Consider the following 21,622-nt stretch of genomic DNA (forward strand, 5'->3'; position numbering starts at 1 on the left):
AAATAAAAATAGTTAATTAAAATAAATAGATGTGTTGTTTTGTTAATTTTAAAAGGCAATGAAATACTGTGCCATAGCCGTATAGCAGTCCCAGTTTATCAAAAGATTTTTCTTAAAAGGGAAAAAACTTAAAACTAAGAACAAATATTAAGTAAAAAGAAAAACTGATAAAATTACATTATTTCTCTCTAATGTCTCCAACTTGATTAAATAACTCTAATGGGGGGATCATATAAGAGCATTATAGTATAGTTATCTGATCTATAAGATATATATAGGAATATCGAAAAACTTGTATCCAAATATCTCAAAACTAAGAAACCCCCTAGAAACGAACAAACACACAGCAGGACATGTCTAGGATAAGCCGAGTTAAAGCTAGTTAAGAATAGTAAAGATCTTAATTTAATTTGCTTTTAACATTTAAATAAAATTAATTTAAGGCCACAATAATTTCATTTTTTAGTGGAACGGTTAAATCCTTGAATATTATTATAAACGAAAAATCCCTGAAATTTTTCAATCCATCAAATAGAAAATAAAATTTATTTAAATATTCAAATTATGAAATATTTAAAGCTGGCTACTGTTTGCGTGTGTGTGTGCGTTTTACACGCATAAATAAATAATAAAAAACAAAATCAAAGGCAGGCGCAAACACAGTGCAAAGGCAGCGGCCAAAGCAAAATCAAATGCAGCAGCGAGCGACAGAGATGGCGAGAGCAGCGGCGGTGGCAGCGACGGCAGCGGCGACGGCCGTCGCACATAGAACACACAGTACATAGCACACACACGCACGCATGTGCGTCGACCAAGGCAGCGGCAGAGGCAGCGCAGCTCGTAGCTCTGCCGCTAGCTCTGCCTTGGCAGCTGCCGGCAGAATGTGCTTCATGCACGTTGTTCGTCGGTCATTTGTATTTGAAACGCCGTAGCAGAAAGTAGCAGAAAGAAGAAAGAAGGACAAGAACGAGGAGCGGCTATTTTGGCTTTTAGCGCCCTTTTTTATTTCATTTTCCCCACTCATAAAAACGGCAAAGCAAACATTTGGCAAAAACTTTTCGGCAAACAAATCGTTTAACAAAAACCAAAAAATTATAAAAAAAACCACTAACTATTTCGGACGAAGCGAAGAAAAGCAAAGTTTAAAAGTTTAACAATCATTTGTGTCATATTTGTGTTCGTAAACAATTTTTTTCTGTTCGATCCCCGGATTAAAAATAAAAAAAAAAAAGCGTTGAAAGAGAGGCGAAATCACAGTGATCTTGGCGAAGCGCGACCGAGAGAGAGGGAGAGAGTCGCCATCGCCAGTTCTCGCTTCCCTCGCATATTCGCAAACAAAATTCAAAATTCAAAATTGCAAAGCCGCATTTTGATTTTGGTTTCCTTCAGTTTGTCTTATTTTTTTGTTAAAAGAGGAAAAGTGGAAGAAGGAGGAGTGGAGAGAGATTGTGAGAGAAGCAGTCGGCAAAAGGAGGCGCGAAAAGATCGACGGCAGTCCAACGGAGGAGTGCCGAAAGCGAAGGCGCAGATAAGTAAGCAAAAACCGAGAACGAGAACTCACCGAGGATCTTTGTATTTTTTTCAAGTGTGCATGTGTTTCGTGAGAGCATTGACAATTTATTAACTAAAGTTTAACTATACTTTGTAATAAAACCGATCTGGAACCAGAAAAAACAAAAACACCAAAAGTGCAAAAGTTCTAATAAAAGAAACAAAGTGAAGAGGACAGCAAGAACCGTTAGATCGTCTTTGACTCTCAGTCTGTGTGTTTGTGTACGTGTGCGTGTCTTCTTTTTTCTTAAAAATCTACCAATTAATTTATTTAACTAATAACAAAATACAAAATAATTTGATTATTTGCAGTACAAATACAAATACCAACAAAATAAAAAATATTAAACGAGAAACTAAAAACAAAATAACAAAAAAAGCTAAGCAACAAAATAAAATAAAAAAACAACGATCGGCGCTCCACAAGAGAGCCAACGAACCCGCAGAGGGATACCGAGATAGGAGGAGGAGGATGCGCCGCTAATTTCGAAGAGAGAGCACGACATGAGCAGCGGCACCGGCGGCGGAAGAAGCGGAAGCAGCAACCACGCGAGAGGTGTCCATGGCGAGCATCAAGACTGAGATGCCGCCACTGCACGCGGCAGAGGCGCTCGCCGCCAGCAGTGCCACCGACAGCGGCGGGGGAACGGGAGCGGGTGCAGGCGGGGGAGCAGGAGTCCCATCAGCTGGCGGCGGAGGCAGTGCACCCGCCACGCCAAATGCCACGATCAGTGCCGCAGCCGATTCTAGTGATAACCAGCCAGGCACACCCCAGCCCCCGCAACAGCAGCAGCAGGCGCAGCAACAGCAGCAATCACAGGCACAACAGCAATCCCAGGGCATGGATTCCCAGCAGCAGCAGCAGCAGGTTACGGGCATCACCCATCAGCCCTATGCCACCCACAACATGTACTCCGCTTCCAGCGGACAGCAGCAGACGCAGCAACAGCAGCAGCAGCAGCTCTACGGCGGACTCTATGGCGCCGACATGCAGCAGCAGCAACAACAGCAGCAAGGCTACGCCAGCAGCTATATCAACAGCTACGAGCAGTTTTACCAGCAGCAGCAGCAGCAGGGCACGGACTACGCCTTTGGCCTGGACTACGGCAAGAGCACTGGATTGCGCTACCATCCGTACCTGCAGACGCCCACATCGGGACTCGGCGGCATGCCGGCGGCCAGCGTAGCCGCCCAGGAGGAGTCTGTAAGCGCACCCAGCGCCGTCAGCACCACCACGGCGGCCATGAGTCCACGTGTGGTAAGCAGCAGCAGTCCCACCTCCACCTCGTCGCATTTGCAGCTGGGCAGCGCCAGCGGACAGACACCGGGATCACCGGGCGGCGCTGGCAACGGCGGTGCCGGATGCAAGCTGCAGTGCAAAAAGTGCGGCATTCTCACCACCAACGAGTCGGAGCTGCAGGAACACATTGCCAATGTGCATGGTGAGTCGCCGTATGGAAGCAGTGGCTATGCCAGCTCACCGTACATCAAGGAGGAGATGCCAACGCCACAGCCACCGGGCGTTGTAGGCGCTGCAACGGCCAATCCCGGCGAGCTGCTCGATTTGGACTCCCAAAAGATGGTTTACCACCAGCAGATGCTCCAACAGCAGCAGCAGCAGCAGCAACAGCAGCAGCACGAGGCAGTGACCGGTCTGCCGCTAGGCACCCTGCCCGATCCGCTTCACTCGATGCAATCCATGCAGCAGCGGGCGCTCCACAGTTGGGAGCAGCAGCAGCCGCAGCAGACGGTGGCCTCTGTCGAGGGTCTGCCGCCCTATATGCAGCAGGGACTGGGCGTGGGTCTAGGAGTCGGTCTTGGCGTGGGCGTAGGAGTGGACAAGTCACCTTACTACTCGCCCAAGCAGTCGCCGTACCATCAATCCGCTGGCGTGGGCGCCACGCTCATCAAGCAGGAGTACGGCGGCCATGGGCTGATCAAGTCCGAGTATCCAGACTCGCAGCATTATGTGGACAAGTCCTTTGATCCCACGGCAGGCGGTGGCAGTGGTGCCGGAGCGGATCTGTGCGCCAGCGTGGCCACCAGTCCGGCGGAATTCCCTAGCACCACCACGGGTGGACCGGGTCAAGACGGCGGTGTTGCTGGAGGAGCAGCACCTGGCGGTGGATATCGCGGCTTTGAGCCACCCAGCTCTAGTTCGGTGCTGCCGGCCAACAGTTTGACGGCCAAGGCGGCCACCTGGAAGTCGAACGAGGCGCGACGCCCCAAGACGTACAATTGTACGGCCTGCAACAAGTGGTTCACCAGCTCTGGTCACCTAAAGCGGCACTATAATACGACGCTGCACAAGAATGCGGTCAAGTCGAGCGGTCAGCCAGATCCGGCCACGCTGCCCATATCGGCTCATCATCATCCATCCCGGGATCCGGTGACGAAGCCCAGTCGTAGGGGAACGGCAGCAGCAGCTGCTGCAGCCGCCGCTGCTGCCGCTGCAGCTGCTGCACCGGCACCACCGCCACCAGTTAATGTACCGCCACCGGAGCCGCCAAGAAGTCCGCCCGACTATGGAGGGGGAGGAGCGTTGGGCGTGGGAGCGTTGGGCGGCGCTGCCATGTCCCAGTACTCGGCCTCGCCCTCGCCCACCACGCAGCAGCAGCAGCAGCATCACCTCCATCACCATCACCACCATCAGCAGCAGCAGCAGCAGCATGCTAATGGGTATGCCAATGGCACTGCCAATGGCTATGGCTACATGCAGCAACAAGTGCAATCCACGACAAACGCTTCACCACAGCACGCTTCCAACAACCAGCAGCAGCAGCAGCAGCAACTCCATCAGCAGCAGCAGCAACAGCAGCACCACAACTCCGTTTTGAACGGTCACCCAAACGGGCTAGCAGGTCCCTCCGCCCCACACAACAACAACAACAACAACACCACCCAAATGCCGTCCTCCCAAATGAGGGGCCTGCTGAACGAAACAACAATCACACCGCCAATCAAAACAACAACAACAACCCGAGCACCACAAACAACAACAGCAACAACAACAACAGCAGCAGTAGCAGCAGCAACAGCAACCACAGCAACAACGGCGGCGGAGGCAACCACGGTAGCTATAAAGAGCGAACAAATGGAGGACAGCAACCACACCCACACCCATCCCAATCCCAATCACAGTCACAGCCAGGACAGCAGCAGCAGCAGCAACAGCTCAATGGCCACGGAGGAGGCGGAGGAGCTGCAGGAGGATCAGGAGGTGGAGGAATCGCAACGGGCGGAAGATCACCTGCAGCAGCAGCAGCATCAGCAGCAGCAGCAGGAGCATCAATACCTGCTGGCAGCGCGCCATTATCACAGCAGCACGCCCAACACGCTCAGCTGCAGCAGCAACAGCAGCACCCACAGCCACATCAATCCCAGCACGCCCAGCAGCAGCAGCAGCAACTCGCCCCTTACTATTTACCAGCAGGAGCCGCCGGCAACGGATTTCTCGCGCACCACAACGCCGCCGCAGCCGCTGCCGCCTATGGGAATGCTGCCGCCTATGGGAATGGACTACAACATGCTGGCTTTGGATATGCCCACGCACATGCACACGCTCATGCCCAGCAGTATGCTGCAGTGCAGCAGCACCAGCACCACGCCGCTAGCTACTACCACCACCACCAGTATGCAGGACACTATGCCGCTGCCGCAGCAGCAGCTGGTGCACCATTACCACCAGGCGGTGCTCCACCCGCACCAGCATCAGCAACCGGAGGAGGAACAACAACAACATCAGCAGCGGGATCTTCACCAACTGGAGCAGCAGCCGCCGCAGCAGCAACAGGAGGCACTAATCCTGGCGGACAGTTTGCCGCACAGCAGCAGTTCGCCGCACACCAGCAGCTCCCCGCCGCCCATCATGGGCATGCCGCCCATGCCGCTCACCACCACCACAGCGCCGCAGCTGCTGCCGCTGCAGCTGCAGCCGCCGCCGCCGCCGCACATCACCAGCACCATGCCCATGCCGCCCACCATGCACATGCCCATCATGCCGCCGCCGCCGCCATGTTACCAGCAGCTGCAGCCGCTGGACCCCACAATGAGCTATCACACTATTATTGGTAGTGGGCCGGAGGCACACTCAGGAGGTGGTTACGGCGCCAATCAGATCACCACCAGCGATGGCCAGATCCTGCAACTGATGCCAGCCTCGCTATTTGCTCCATATGCCCCGCTCTCGCCATATTCGGTGGCCGCCCAGCGGTCACCGCAGGAGGGTGATCTGCCGCCAGTGCATACATTAACCACGGCTCTCCATGCCCATCAGCAGGGCGGGCAGCAGGAGGCACAGACGCCGGCAACGTTGACGGTGCTGTCCACGCCCTATTCGCCCACGGTGAGCAGCTCGCGGGCCACGCCGGCACTGGAAATGGACATGGCCACGCTTATCCAGCAGCAGCAGCATCATCAGGAGTACGAGATGGAGCAGTATCAGTTGCAGCATCATCAGTTGGAGCAGCTCCAACAGCAGCAGCAGCAGCAACATCATCTCGAGCAGCTTCAGCAGCAGCAGCAGCAACAACAGCAGCAGCAGCAGCAACATCACATCCCGTCAGAGCCCACCCAATCCCTGGGGCAACCTCCTCCAAAGAAGCGACGCGGCGCCACACCCTCAACAACGACAAAGCGACGTAGGAATAGCAGCGTTGGCTCCACATCGCCGCACTCCACCACACTGCCATCGGGCAGGATCAAGTGTCTGGAGTGTGACAAGGAGTTCACCAAGAATTGCTATCTGACGCAGCACAACAAGAGCTTCCACTCCGGTGAGTACCCGTTCCGGTGCCAGAAATGTGGCAAGCGTTTCCAGAGCGAAGATGTCTATACCACACACCTGGGTCGCCATCGTACCCAGGACAAGCCGCACAAGTGCGAACAGTGTCCCAAGCAATTCCATCACAAGACCGATCTGCGGCGTCATGTCGAGGCGATTCACACGGGGATTAAGCAGCACATGTGCGACATTTGCGAGAAGGGTTTCTGCCGCAAGGATCACCTGCGCAAGCATCTCGAGACCCACAATCGTCCCAGGGTGGTGGGCAAGAAGTCAGCCGCCGCCGCTGCCGCCGCCGCCGCTGCTGCAGCAGCAGCAGCCACTGCCGCTGCAGCCTCAGCCACCGCCACAGCTTCAGCTGGAGCAGGCAATGTCTCAGCTGCTGGGTTGCCTGGCACCATTAAGGCGGCCTTTGCTCGCTCTTTGACGGTGACGGCTGTGCGGGGTGGCATGACGACGCTACCAGTAGCACTACCCTCATCCACCACAGTCACAATGAATCCAAGTCATACGCCCGGCTTGAGTCTGAAGCGACACATTGATGATGTAGCCGCCGATGATGATAGCCTGCTGGAGGAGGACGAGGAGGAGGAGGATGAGGATGAGGAGGAGATGGAGATGGAAATGGAGATGGAGGAGGAGGAGCGGGAGCTGGGCGACTATCACCGCGAGGAGAATTTCCAGCTGATTGAGAAGAGCATAGAGTTGTACTAGGGCAAAAGCTGGGTTATGAAATGCTCCGGTCTTTAGGGGGTAGGGGAAATGCTCCGACAGGGGCAACTGAGCGCTGTCCGAGTTGCTCGAGGCGGGCAGCCCGGGGAGGCGCTGCAGTTGAGTGAGTGTCCTTTAATGACTTGGATCACATAGCAGCGATCTTTAACCAGTTTTCAGTTTGATTTAGTTTTGGTCATTTAAAAAAAAACACAATTTATTGCTGGCCAGGCAATGATTCGCTGTTTTAGCCTTTCGTTTTCGTTTTCGTTTTTTATTTTATGTATTTTTTGTATACAAAGCCGCAGCATTTCAATAACTTGGACAGGCCACTCCTTTTGGTGCCAACCCCCCCTTGACCCGAACCCGATCCCCGCCAGAAACAACCAGAACCATTCATTCCCTGTAATTAGAGTTTTTTTTTTGCCATAAGTAGGAGGAGGAGGAGCAGGCGAGGGTTAAGGGGGAAGATTGATTGAAAAGACAGCCAGAATTCCTAATTGTTGTTAGCAGCAAATTATTTAATTTTATTTGCATGTTAAAAATTGTATTATTATTTGTATTTTGTACTTAATTAATTACCTAATATTAATATTATTATTTGTAACGCTTAATTTATAATTTGTAAACGTGTGAACCTCCAAGTATACCTCAGCAACAGCCAACAGCGACGGCCGCGTCTATATATATATACACCTATATATATATATATATATAAATATTCCATTATATAGAATGTAAAGCCTAATTTTAAACACTTTTTTTTGTCGTATTTTTCAATTTTTAAACATGTTTAATTATTATTTTACGAGGAACAAACACAACAAAAACAAATGCCATATATACGAAATGTAAGCTTAACAAAAAAAGCAGCAACTAAATGCCAATTGATATATATATATATATACTATATTATATCTAGTTACTAGACACACCCACACACATATATATAGATATATATATATTTATATATATCCGTATAGCCTTAAAAACGCCAAATTGTCAGCAGCAACTTAACTAAAAATGCAAAATCAGGGATATTATTATTATAAACTAAGAGAGCGATACTTGGCGTATTATAAAATCCTAAATATATATATATATATTTATTAACATTAGTTGCCCATTAATTTATATATATGTTCCACCCCAATAAAACCAATTGTAATTATTTAACAAAGAAAATCTTCAGTTTACACACACAAACATACATCCTCCTCAACTTTTAGACATCTCGTTTTTGTAATTATACAATTTTTTTTTTATTATTATTATTATTATTTTTAATTGTTAACCAATTCAAGACAACGCTTTCACATTTTTTGGCACGCCTTCTAAGTATTTTTTTTAAATGACAAATATAAACGAAAAACATAAAAAAAAAAAATTATATAAAAAAAATGAAAATTATGCAAATTTGTTGTTTTTATTTCGTATTATTATTATGATTATTATATGATTTTCAGCAGTGGATAGTTTTCAGTTTGTCTCCAAAGGATTTCTCCACAGGTTTTCTTTGACACATTCCTTTAGCTACCTTCACCTTCCTTCCTCTTTCTTCCTCCTTTCTCCTTCCTCCTTTTAACTTTATAATTGTTTTATGGACATGTTTCTTCCCTTCCCTTAATCCCCATCATAAACTTTTAAATAAATGTTCGTTCGTGTTGTTGTTCTTTTTTTTTCTTCTTTTTCGTTTTTCTTAATTATTTTTGTAGAAATTCATTGTTGTTGCTGTTGTTGTTCGTCGCTAGTTCCAAAGAAATTACGTGCGTGTCTTTAATACTTCTTTTTCTCTGCCTCCTCCCTCTGCCTCTCTGTCTTTGTCTCTGAATCCCAGTCTCAATCCGAATCCGAATCCGGAGTTCAGCTTGAGATAGAGATTTTTCGTTCTGTTTGAGGCTTGATTTTCGCGAAGAAAGAAGCGAAGCAGAGAATGGAAGACGGGCCAAGACATGTGTAGATACAAAGATACAACAATATAAAAACAACAACAAAAGGAAAACAGAAGAAGTAAAGAAAAAGAAAAAAAAAAAATGAAAAACAAGGCAGCTCCGGGAACGTGTGTCTGTTTCGGGCAAGCCGGTTTCCCGAGGATCCCAGGATCCGGCACAAAGGACTCGGCAGATCCTGGAAGCACACATGTTGCTGCATGCCGCCTAGCAAGGACATAACAAATGGGGGTTGGGGTGCAAATAGATGCGGCTAGCAACAGCTCTCTAGGGATGCCAAGTATCTCACGAATGCCTCTTGTACCTATCGCTTGCGAAACTCACATTTTGCACAAATATCTCTTGTGAGAGGGGGCTGAAATATGAGATAAAATGGGTTTTGAAAGATAAATACTGATTGTTTGGGGAAAGATTGAGCTATATATTTATATATCTTCAAGGAAATGAGGAGTTAAAGCTGTATATAAAGCTGGTAATATTTTATTTCCTATAAAGCCAAGTCAAGGAAAACAAAGTTTAGATTAGAGGTTTACGCCGATGGTTAAAGGCATCGGCGGCGGCGTAGAGGTCAAAATGACTCGGCGGCGGCGGCGTAGTAGTCAGAAAGAACCGGCGGCGGCGGCGCGTCAAATAAGGCAAAAAGGCCATTTTAATGAGTTATTTATTTTTTTTAAAGTTTTATAAAGAACAATGACACTGAAGGCCGCGCTGAAGCTGCGCCGATGCCGCACCAGCGGCGCGCCGCGGCGCGCCGTTATTTTCATAATTTGGCGGCGGCGCGTCAAATAAGGCAAAAATCGGCGGCGGCGGCGGCGTGGCGCGGCGGCGTATATGTCTAGTTTAGATAGGTTTTTTTTTGCTTTAAGACATTTGGTTGTGATTTTATAATTTTCTTAATTTTTAAAAGATTTTTAAATTAATATAGGGTTTAAAAAAGTTTAATTTGAATAATGTTTTAATAAATTATAATTTAAATTTAAACCCAAAAATTGATTTATTCGTTGGAGATACAAATTGTGCTGTCTAGTTTCTTAGAAACCATTTATAAACTGTCTTTAAGCTGACTAATTACTTGTATCTCGAAAAAAAACTATATATAAATAATAATATATTTATATAAAGTTTATATTAGTTATGAAAGGAAAGTTAGTACCTTTCATAATTTTAGGCAAAAAATGATTTAAAATACGGTTTCTAGGAATGTTTAGTTTTAGGCCTATCAAATCCAAGTTAATTAGATTATTGACTTGAAATTTCTCATGCTTGATCTTAAAAGTCTATTACAACTATTGTCATAATAAGTAAGCCACCAAGTTGGCTGTCTTAGGGCTTTTGGCGAAACGCACTGCTTCTCGAGTATCTTTAAGATACACAAGCCATGGCGCTGCGCTTGCGCGACACTCGTCGCAGCAACGGTTGTGGCTATGTCATCATAACGCCGCCACCGCCGTCGTCGTCGTCGCCTTCTCCTGCTTCTCCTCCTCCTCCTCCATCACATCTCACTCCTGGCTTCGTGCGGCGGCATTCGCATGTGTATCTGTATCTGTATCTGTGGCCCGCGTGTATCTGTGTATCTTCTACTTCTTGGTTTTGTTTGTTGAACATAAAAACTGGTTTCCTGTACATATGCTCATCCAGCAACAAACCATCTGTAATTTTAATTTTTCGGCAAGATGTTGTGCGCCCTCTCCCTCTCACACACTCTTTAGCTATCCCTCTCTCCCTCTTACTCTCCCGCTTCTATGTCTTCGCTCTCTTTCTGCGTTGTCGTTTTCGTTTTCTTGTGTTTTTTTTTTTCGGCAGAGATTTTGATCGGTTGTGTGTCCAGGTAGAAATTGTCTACCTCAGCGGTGTGTGTGCGTGTGTGTATCTTGTAGATACACGAAGCCTGTAGGGGCAAGAAGAAGAAGAAGAGAAGACAGTAGGTCGTAGCGGCATCTCGCTTGCACACGGTTAGTGTGATCCTTGAAGGAATGCTTTCTCGCTCTGTTCTTTTGCTGCTCTTTGGTTTTCTCTTTTCGATTCTCCTTCATTTCCTTTTTCTCGCCTGCTTCTCCTTCTATATACCGCATTAGCACTTACCATGATTCATAGCTATAACACGCACACACACGCACGCACATGTAGAGAGAGAGTTACGGAAACGGAGAGAAGGAAGGCAAAAAGGAAGATTCCTGCCAAAAGAAATCCAAGAAATAATATAGAATATAGAACGAAAGAACGAACAATAGCTTCGCCTTGACAGGCTTTTGTGTCTTTGTGTGTGAGTTTTTTTTTTTTCTTCTTTTAAGAGGAGCAACAAGAAGAAGAAAAAATATTCAATGCACACAAAAAAAAAATTAAATATTTGTAGGATTAACCCATAAATTGTTTGAAAATTAACTATTTTCATGGTAAAAAATACAACAAAATAACAAAATGTTGTATAAAATGATGTCTAATTTTATGGTAAATGTTACTTTACAGAAATTATATATTTTTGGTATTATTATTATTTATTTTTTAACTCTATTTGCCTTATTACTATTTTTGATGTTAAAATTACTGTTTGTTTAGGTTAATTTCAACAAATGGTTTTCTTTATGTGTTCCCATTGCCATTCTCTGTGGTTTTTTGTGCTATAATATGATCAATGTGCAAATCTGGCATTCTTCCCATGCCTCTACTTTTTCTCCTCCCTCTGCTTCATCTCCTCTTCAACCTCCACCTCCTTCTCCTCCTCCCCGTCCTCCTCTTTCATTTCACAAACATGTGTGATCTGCTTACTACTTCCTTGCCTTCTTTCCTTTTCGCTGTTTGTCTTTCGCTTTTTTTGTTCAAAAGATTCATCGGCGGGTTTCCTTGCGTATAACTGTTCTTTTGTATTTGTTATTCTCAGGATGCCATCATCCTCTTTGGGATTCCAGAATATCTAAACCAAGTTTTAAGATTCTTCGATTTACAGTTGATTTGGAAATATATCTTAGGGAATATCTTAGGGAATATTTTATGGAATATCTTATAGAATATCTTAAGGAATATCTTGAGGAATATCTTAATGAATATCTTATGGAATATCTTAAGGAATATCTTAAATAATATCTTGTGATATATCTTATAGTTTTCTGGTAGAATCTCACCTAAAAATCGTTTAACTTTTCACTTAAATCTTTTATTAACAATAAACAGTGGGTATATATCAAAATTTAAACGATTTAATATAGGTTTTAAGGGTTTATAGACTCGATTTTGTATATATTTTGTGTTGGTTTGGTTTAAAAAACAGATATTTCCATTGGAAAATCAGATAATTATTATTTTCTGACTTTTCCCAAGTTATTTTTGAGAAAACTTTGGCTGAGGAGGAATGTGGAATCAACGAGTTGGAGGAGTTATAATACTTATTTATACATTCTATAGATTTTAAATGATTTTTAAATCAAAACATCGATGACAAATTTTTTTTTTAAGTAGAATTCAAATAGAAATAAGCCTCAAATCCATAAATACTACTGAAATATAAGGTCTAAACTCCGAGATCTTAGTAGAAATAATGCTTTTGAGAGAAGATACTTTATAAAATCTGCTTCAGTTTCAATTTAATGTCAAAGTTCTCTGACAAGCCAAAAAAAATATTTACAAAAATATATATTTAATTTGTTTATTTTTGTGGCCCTTATCAATGGCCAAGACGTGACTGAAAAAGGTTAAATTAGCGCGATGTCAGTGAGGGCGGAAGGGGAGAGGCAATCCCTGTGTGACATCTAACACAAAAACTCAATCAAATTAGGCCCGCGATATCCATACACATCCTTTTCCTCCCCCCTGAATTTTCCTCCCTTTCCCCCAGCTGAAACTGTAAAATTTTCCCTGGTTTAGCTTCATTTTCTTCACTTATTTTATTTTTTTGACTTTCCCTTTGGATTGGGAAATTTCTTATCCATTACTTTCCCAAGCGTTGTGCTCTTCTTCTATTTTAATTACCAAACATTTGACAGCATCCTGAGATGCTTATTGTGTTATCCGTACACATGTATGGGTCTATATATCTGCCTTTATATATATATATGTATATATGTGGCTCACACAAAGGTCTCTTAGGCTGTTGTTAACCTTTTTTTTCTGATTTTTTTTTGTGGGCCTGTGCTAGAAGAAGAAACCCACCCCTGAGCCGAGTTCTCCTGCGCTTCTCTCCAAGTTATATGATGGCGTTAGATATTTGATTTCCAAAATTCAATGCCAAACGACAAGAACAACAACAAGATGACAGGATAGGCATGGCGGTCGCATCGTCATCATCCTGATCATAATTATCATTGTCATTATCCTCATCATCATCATCGTCTTGGTCTGAAGCATCTGCCGCGTCTCTGGCCAAGATTTTGTGTCCGCCAGTAAGGAGCCGAAATTACGCCGCCGCTTTGAAAATGGCTAAAAAGATAGAAAGATACAGATACATAGATACAGATACAAGCCATTCACAAGATGCTGAAGAGGTATATCTATTTCATTTCATTTTGAAATGTTTTATAAATTTGCAGGAATATTTTTAGGAGTTTTTGGGGAATATCTTATTGCTGTAATTATTAGAATTTATTTTAGTATTATTATTTATTTAATTATTATTTAGAAATCTGTTTAAAATGCTTATTAATTAAAATAAATTTTTTTAAATGGTTTTTCTTGAGGTTTTTAAGGTTTAAACAGATAACTGCATTTGTTTGGCTTTGATATTTTGTTATTTTAAGGTCTTTTGATATTTTAAGTCACTAAATTATATTTTTAAAATTTTTGTTTTAATTATTAATTATATTTATTATTATTCTAGTACAATTTATGTATTTTTTTTGTTTAAGGATATCTCCCTTTTTTCTTATCCCATTATTACCTATTCTCTTTTTCTATCCTTACCCTATAGACTCTACAGATCTCTATCTATTTTTCTTTCAACTAGAAATGTTTTTTGAAACAGGATTCTGAGCGGCTTAAAAATAGATACTTATTAACCAGTCAACTGTTGATTGATCGGTGTTTTGCTTTAAAAGGGTTTATGTTTTTTTAATTATTATTGTTTTAATGTGCATAACTTATTATATTATATTTAGAAGATATTTAAAGATATCATATAGGTTTTTGAGATCTTTAAATTACTATTTATATTTATCTTATATATATTTAATTTAAAAGAATTTGCAATGTTGTTTAGAATCGATGGGAAGTCGGCTTCGATTAAAAAAAAAAAACTTAAAATGGGGATTTTGCCCAAAACATTATATTTATAGTTTTTTAAATATATATTTTTAATACTTTTTATGTATGTTTTATATATTTTTATTTATGTTTAATATATTTTACTTATTTTATATATTCTACATATTTTTTATTTTTTTTATATATTATTTAGAGAATTACCAAGAAAGCTTTAAGGTAATTTTAAGAACCATATTTTTAATATTTCATATTATTTTTATACATATTTTGTATGAATTTAAATATTTTCTTACCTCTAACCTGAGTCTCCCCTGAACCCACCTATGGCCCATATTTGAAGCCTTCAATATATTGATCCTTTCTTAAGCCCCTCTCCCCAACCCATTTCTACTATATATCTCCCCAAACCGATCTCCTGGCTAACTGTATATAAACTGTGTTCGCAAAACAAAAGACTTAGGCAACGAACTTGGCCAACATTCAGCAATTCGCAAAGAGGATTCGCGCCTCGCCTCCCCTCTCACTGGAGGTGTCCAACTTTGAGGCATTATAAAATGATATATATGCCGAGCTGGGACGGAGTCCAATGGGCGTGGCAGGGGGGAAGGCGGCATGGCAAAAAAAAAAAAAGAAAAAAAAGAGGAGCGTCGTCAAATGGCGCACAGCTGCGTAAACACAGAAACTGGCCAGAAATTGTTGCTACATTTCGAAGCTTCACTTCATGTGTGTGTGTGTGTGTGTGTCTGAGTCTGCGGTGTCCTAATTCCAATTCAACAGAAATTTTTGTCTCACAATCAGTTAAAAAACGAAAAAAATACAACCGAAAAAAAGCAACAGAAAAAAACTCAAGTAAAACAAAATAAATCTTTTTTTCTGAGACCCGGCAACGCGAACGAGTTTCAACAAATACAAAACCGAGAAAAAAAAAAACTAAACTTTAGGCAAAACTTTGTTGCCTTTTTTCCATAGTTGTTGCTGTCGGCGCTTTATCCGATTTTGTGTGTGTTATTCTCTGGTCTTTTCGTATATTTTTTATGACGAGTTTCCGCTAATTGCTGATGCGCTGCAGATTAACTGAAGCCCCCAAAGAGAGAGAGAGATATCCAGAGATCCAGATCCCCTAGAGTTAAGATGGATGGAATGGGATGGGATGGACACAGGACGGGGCAAGGAGAAGCGGGGCAGGGAAACCTAGAGATAGGTCTAGAAATTAGAAAACTAGATTCGCTTTAATTATAAAGAAATGAGATACATTTTCAGAGTCTAGATGAAATTTATTCCACTACCGAATTTCACACGCCAGGCCAATGGCCTAACTGGCTTATCGATGGAAACTATGCCTCAAGATATTATATATTATATATAAACATACTACATATATGTATATATCTATGGAGTTATCCTCCCATCTAGCTCTGTTCGTCTCACTTTCAATGTCTTCTGCTTGATCTATTTTAGGGCCTGCTTTAGTTTTCATCAATTAAATGCACTGACAGAAATCTTGAGGGGTTTAATTTCATGAAATTACAAAAATTCAACACTTTTAGTTTTGAAATCAATTTATTGGGCATCCAAAAGTATGCAATACATTTTTAGGTTTAATTTTAGCATACTTTTCAGCAGTTTCGTTAGATTTTTCAAACAAATCGCTGCAAATTTATAAATATTTTAAATTTGTTGTTATAAAATTATTTAAAAAGTAATTAAATAATTAATAATGACTAAATATTTAATTAAGTCAAGATTTTACATCAGCTTAAATTTTATTTCTTTTTTTTAAATTTAATTTTACAAAATTCTTAAGATCCCGTTTCCTTTTTTTATTCTCAGTATAAATTTCTATAAATATTTATAAAATTTAAAGTAGTTCTACTTTCATCCTTAAAATTTTGTCCGGTGCATAATCTAAGTCTTACCACACACACACACACACACCTGAAAAGTGTAAGAAGAGCTGAAATTAGAAAAAAAAAGAAAAGAAAAATATATATAAAGGCGTTCTTACCAGCAAAGCGAAGAAGACAGACGGCAGAAGAATCATACGAATTATAAGAATTACGCTGAAGCCGAAAGCAGCCGAGAAGGGTAGGAGCGACATCTTAGATATCAGATTATAGAACGCTGGCCTTAGCCTAAGCTAATAATTCCACAAAACAGAAAGGGAAAGAGTAGGAGACAGAGACAGAGCGAGATGGAGGTGGTGATCGAGGGCTGTGCAAGCGAGATCGCTGTGGGATCGTGTGTGCATATAAGCATAATGAGTTATAATTGGATTAAAGATTTATTGGCTTTGATTTCGGTTTGATTTCTTTATACCAAAGATCTTACAACGAAGCTGAAGGCGAGGAGGTACAACCCGAAGCCCCCTAAGAAACCCTGAAACAAGCTGAAAACAGCTGCAGTCTCAGTTTTGGATACAGATATTCAGGCTATAGATACAGATACAGGCTATAATGACTTATATAGGCTACAGTAAATACCAGTTATAAGGCAGATATATTTTTTACTTTCTGACATGAAATATTTACAAGTTCAAAAATTCTAAAAAATATAAAAGTCGAAAATGTAGTTAATACTATTTATAATATATATATTTTTTTTAAGATTTTAATTTCTATAAAAAAGTTTTAAATTAATTTCTTATATTTCCGCACAAATTCTTTTAAAAATAATACATATTAAATATCGATGAAAAAAATAAGAAAAAGTCCAGAAAAGTATGCTAAAAATATGAAAAATTCGTATTGCCTACTTTTGGCCGCCTAATAAATTGTTTAGGAACACTTAACTTTTACTTTAAATGCAAATATCTATAATTTAGGTCTTCATATGACAATAGGCCCTGTATTTGCTGCAGATACATTTATATCCAACATCTACAGATACAAATTAACCCAACAGATACTCTGTGAATTCGTGAATCTGTGAATTTGTGCTGCCGCCTTGTCATCATCTGTCGTCCGGCCACGACGTTGACTAATTAGCCAACCCAGCCGCTTTTGGGTTGGCCTTTTCTCCTCCTTCCCCCCATTAATCTCGGCGGAGGAGGAGAAGGAGGAGCTGCAACAGCCCACCCACAACCGCAACCATTCACATTCACTAACCGCCGCTTTCTCGCTTCTCTTTTTTCAGCTTCCACCAGGCGGCAAACGAAATGGAATCCATCGGGTTATCCTGCAATGCGTAGGCAGTCGGCCGCCAATGTCCTGAAACGGATCAAAATTTAGGTGAATTGAGAAACATTTTTCGGACACCCCCACAGGATCATCAAGGAACTCAAAAAGCTAAACAAGAGCAGCTAGGTTATTTATGTTAAAAAATCCTTTGATTTAAAAGTTTCAAAGGATTTACTACAAGTACTTTTAGCGTGTGCAATCGACGTAATTTAATTTAATTTAATACAAATTTTTTAAAAAACGTTTTTGTTGCCAAAAGGAAATACATACCAAAAACTAACCATTTTCGGCCGTTCCCAAGAAATTATAATGACAAATTTGTGTTAGTAATTGTAGTATGAGCCCCAAGGAACTTACATTTATGAGAAATATATTTAAAAAAATGCAAGAAATATGAGAACCACTCCAGGATAACAACTGCCACTCGAAGAAGCTGTACATAAGCTACAAGAATCCGTTTTGGCAGAGCAACTAGACAACAAGCTGCAGTTTCATGTCTCCTATATATATATATATGAATATATCAACAATTGTGCATATCATTTATTGGGCAAAGTTAAAAAAGAGCAGAAGAAAAACAATAATTAAAATTAAATAGCAAAAAGAGAGAGAGTTTAAAGCAGAAGGAGCAGGCAAATACTTTTAGTTGAAATTGAAAGCGACAGTGTTTTTTTTTTGTTTTGGGAGTGTTTTACTTGTGTGCAATACGAATAATATTTTTTTTAACAAATTATTACAAAGCAAATTATAAGCAAAGCATAAAGATGAGGAGGTTTAACGTAGCTATAGCAAAGAACCACTAAGGGATTACCTCTCGGCAGGAACAGCTCAGCGCAAGTAATAGAAATCTACCTCGTTAGCAATATAAAAGAAAAAAAAAACAATAATAAAAAATTTTTAAACTAAAATAGCAAGGATATTTCTTCCGCAAACCAAAAAAAAAAAAAAAATTAAAAATAAAAATAAAAAACAAATGCCAAAATGGAACTCACAAAATACAAAGACGAAGCAAAGTGTCAACTAATTATACGTAAAACTAAAACAAATAACTTTAAATGTAATTGTTTATATGCTATATATATATATATTATACACACCCCCTATACATATTCTAGGCTTAATCGACACCCCTCCGACCCCTCTGGGGCCGCCCCTTCCCCCAAGTTGCGCGACCTTGTCATCAGTTTAAATTTGAATCTTTACAGTTTGGCCAGCTACCATGAATTTGTTGCTCACATGACAACTTACGCAACTTAGCCAAAAAAAAATTAAATTAAATATATATATGCATATATATATATTTGAAAAAGGGGGCGGCGGCCTTGAGTGGGAGTGACACAACAGAGAGGGGCAGTAGTTGTTAACCCCGACCATGAAAAAAAACCACAATTTCCCCTCCAATTATCTCAACAACGAAAAACCAATTGAGAATTACAAACGAAGCAAAGCGGAAGCGAAACAAGTGATGCCGATAGTCCTGCAAGCTGATACCGATATCGATAACAATGCATTATACAAGGGTCCGATTTTACAGAACTTGACAAGTTTTTTTCTATTTAAAGAAAAAGCAACAAAAAAGAAAGTATAATCAACCAAAAATTATCACTTCTTTGCAGTAAAAGCCAAATTAAAATATTAAAGCCTACTTTTAGGCCTAAGCTCAGGTGTTTTCAAAACTCAAAACACACTTAGACACTTGATGAGATTTATATTTTAATAAAAAGTTTTTAATTATCACAACAAAAATTATCAGAAAGTCTGGGAATAGCTTAAAAGAATGTTTGAAAATTTCAAAGCATACTTTTAGACACATATTTCAGGTGTTTCTAAATCTCCAGAATTGTTTTAAGCTAATTCACTTTTTTTAAAGAATTAAAAAATCATTAGTTATCCAATTATTTTTAGCCCTGCAGGATTATCAAACATTTTTCGGCTTGCCGAACTTAAATATATGTAATTTCCTCCCCCGGTTTTCGTTTGGACTTAGATCTATGGACAAAATATATAGGTTTTTTTTTTTATGACAAACCCCTAAGCAATACATGAAGCAGGAAACTCTCAAACCAAGATATATAAAATGCAATTTCTTGAAACTAAATTAAAAAAAAAAAATCGAAAACGGAAAATAAAAGAAAACATATTTGAATTATGTAGCAACTACATGTTAAATTTTAGCAATTAATTATTAAAATAAAAACAAAAAACATGAAACTTACAAATTATACACACATATATGTGACGATCGGGTATACATATATATATATATATATATATTTAATGGAAAATTTTTGAAAGCACCAAGTGAGAAATATTAAAACCGGAACATAGAGTTGATCTTTCCCAATGGTCTATATATATATGTGTGCGTGTGTGTAGTGAAACTTTGACTAAAAAAAACTAAAATATTAACAACTAAAAATCGAGAAGAAAACAATAATTCAACAAGGAACCGTGTACCTTTTTCTCTCTCTGTAACACCACCAACAACACACAAAGAAGGCAAAGCAAATCCCAGGCAAAAATGCAATGCAAAGGGTTTTATAAATTAATAAATTCATTAATTAAATAAACCAATTTTTATTTTCCTTTTGTGTCTATTTGTAAATTTTGCAAAACGTGGGATTTTTAACATAAACAAAGATTTTATAGAGCAAAAAATGCGATACCCCCTTCATCTCGATGTAAACCAAATCGATAAAACAAATGAATTTATGCACGAGTATCAGCGCAGTCTATGTGTATCCCTATGAATATATATATATATATAGAAAATATATATAAAAATATATATATCCCCCTCCCCCCCATATTGTCAAGCCAAAAAACACACATATTGAAAGCCAAGCAACTGACACACAGAAAGACAGAGAAAATGAATTTTTTTTGAACCGAAATAAAGAATGTAAACTACACACAGCCTGCAAGTTTTACTTTTCTGGGTTGCTAACTGGGTTATCGAAGAGGGTTTAGGAGCTGCCAGGATGAGGTCTGGCCTTGTCCGGGGTAATTACACATAATGATGATGATGATGATGATGATAATGTTGAACTTGAAACTTGATTTTCAGGCTGGAAATTCAGGAAACACTGGGAAAAACGGTGTTTGAGTGTATTTAATTGATTTTTTTGTGTGAATAAAATGTATTTTAACATTAATTTTAAAATTTATTAATATTGTTAGTATTTTTAACATAAGAAAGTTGATTAATATCAGATAAACTAATTTATATCAAAGAAAAATAACTTTAAATAATAATTTTCGCTTTTCAACCATTTTTTTAATTAGTTTAAAATTCTCTCAAAAATAAAATATATATAAATTATTTCTTATTATTATTAAAATTTGGAAAACTGTTAAAAAACAAGATTTTAAGCTTCAATTTCAGGCTCAAAATTACTGCCTAACCTTGACCTATAATTAAAATATTTTTAAAATTTTATTTTGACAAAAACACTAATCAATTTCTCCCAGTGCACACCGTTAAGGCGCAGCAGGACAGGGCTGGGCAGGACAGGAGGGCAGGAGAAGCGCAATCACGCAGACCGTGTCCAATTAAAAGGCGCCGTACATCATTTGGAATGCAGCCATCGCCGAAATCGGAAAAATCTACAGGTGGTGGCGACGCCACGACGGCTTTGGGTTTCCTGTGCTCGGAAAAATCAAGAACCAAAAACGAAAAACACCGAGTTTGAGCTGAAAATGGATAAAGTGGGCGATGCCCGGGCACTTGCACTTGGCCCTGCAGTTCATACTGCCTTTGATTGTTTTGAACGTCAGGTGTGGAGAGGAGCACAGGAACAGGGTTTATGCGGGTTCCAAAATTTACAAAAATTAAGATTAGAAGACAATAAATAGTAGTAAATTTACAGAAATACCCAAATACGAATTAGTTACATTAGCATTTAATTAATATTAATGTATAATTATTATTTAACAATAAAAAAAATATAAAGACATAAGATAAGGAGAGGTTTTGAACCTGAATAATTATTAAAAAATTTTGTATACGCTTTCAGGGGTTTCTATTTTTAGTCCTATAAATCGTATATATTCTTGATCAGCATTAACAGGCGGGTCGATCTAGGCATGTTAGGAGGAAACAAAGTTTTACAAAATTTTTTAAAAATTTATAAGGGGTCACATCGTTAAAATATCGAAAATTGACAAAAATTAGCATATTTTGTAGATGTCAAATGAAGTATACAGATTTGTTAAGCTAATAAAAACTAAATTGACACCGTTTTCCAAATTAAAATTAATGA

General features: G+C 40.2%; 1 protein-coding gene across 2 annotated transcripts; it reads left to right on the plus strand.

Annotated features, from left to right (window-relative positions):
• The first annotated feature begins 931 nt into the window (after nucleotides 1–931).
• zld (zinc finger protein zelda) lies at nucleotides 932–18,070 on the plus strand. 2 transcript variants are annotated; one of them, XM_017179824.3, is made up of 3 exons: nucleotides 932–1,532; nucleotides 1,864–6,326; nucleotides 17,317–18,070. In XM_017179824.3, the coding sequence occupies exons 2-3, from the start codon at nucleotides 2,114–2,116 to the stop codon at nucleotides 17,409–17,411; spliced, it is 4,308 nt and encodes a 1,435-aa protein (XP_017035313.1). In that variant the 5' UTR covers nucleotides 932–1,532; nucleotides 1,864–2,113; the 3' UTR covers nucleotides 17,412–18,070. The 2 variants fall into 2 exon arrangements, with proteins under 2 accessions (XP_017035313.1, XP_017035312.1); XM_017179823.3 differs by lacking the exon at nucleotides 17,317–18,070 and having other exon boundaries at nucleotides 1,864–8,379.
• Nucleotides 18,071–21,622: the final 3,552 nt, after the last annotated feature.

This window comes from Drosophila kikkawai, chromosome X (assembly GCF_030179895.1).
Source record: "Drosophila kikkawai strain 14028-0561.14 chromosome X, DkikHiC1v2, whole genome shotgun sequence".
NCBI lineage: Eukaryota > Metazoa > Arthropoda > Insecta > Diptera > Drosophilidae > Drosophila > Drosophila kikkawai.

Coding starts and splice junctions, on each gene's coding strand:
- zld (XM_017179823.3), top strand. CDS start 2,114: ATGGCGAGCATCAAGACTGAGATGCCGCCACTGCACGCGGCAGAGGCG.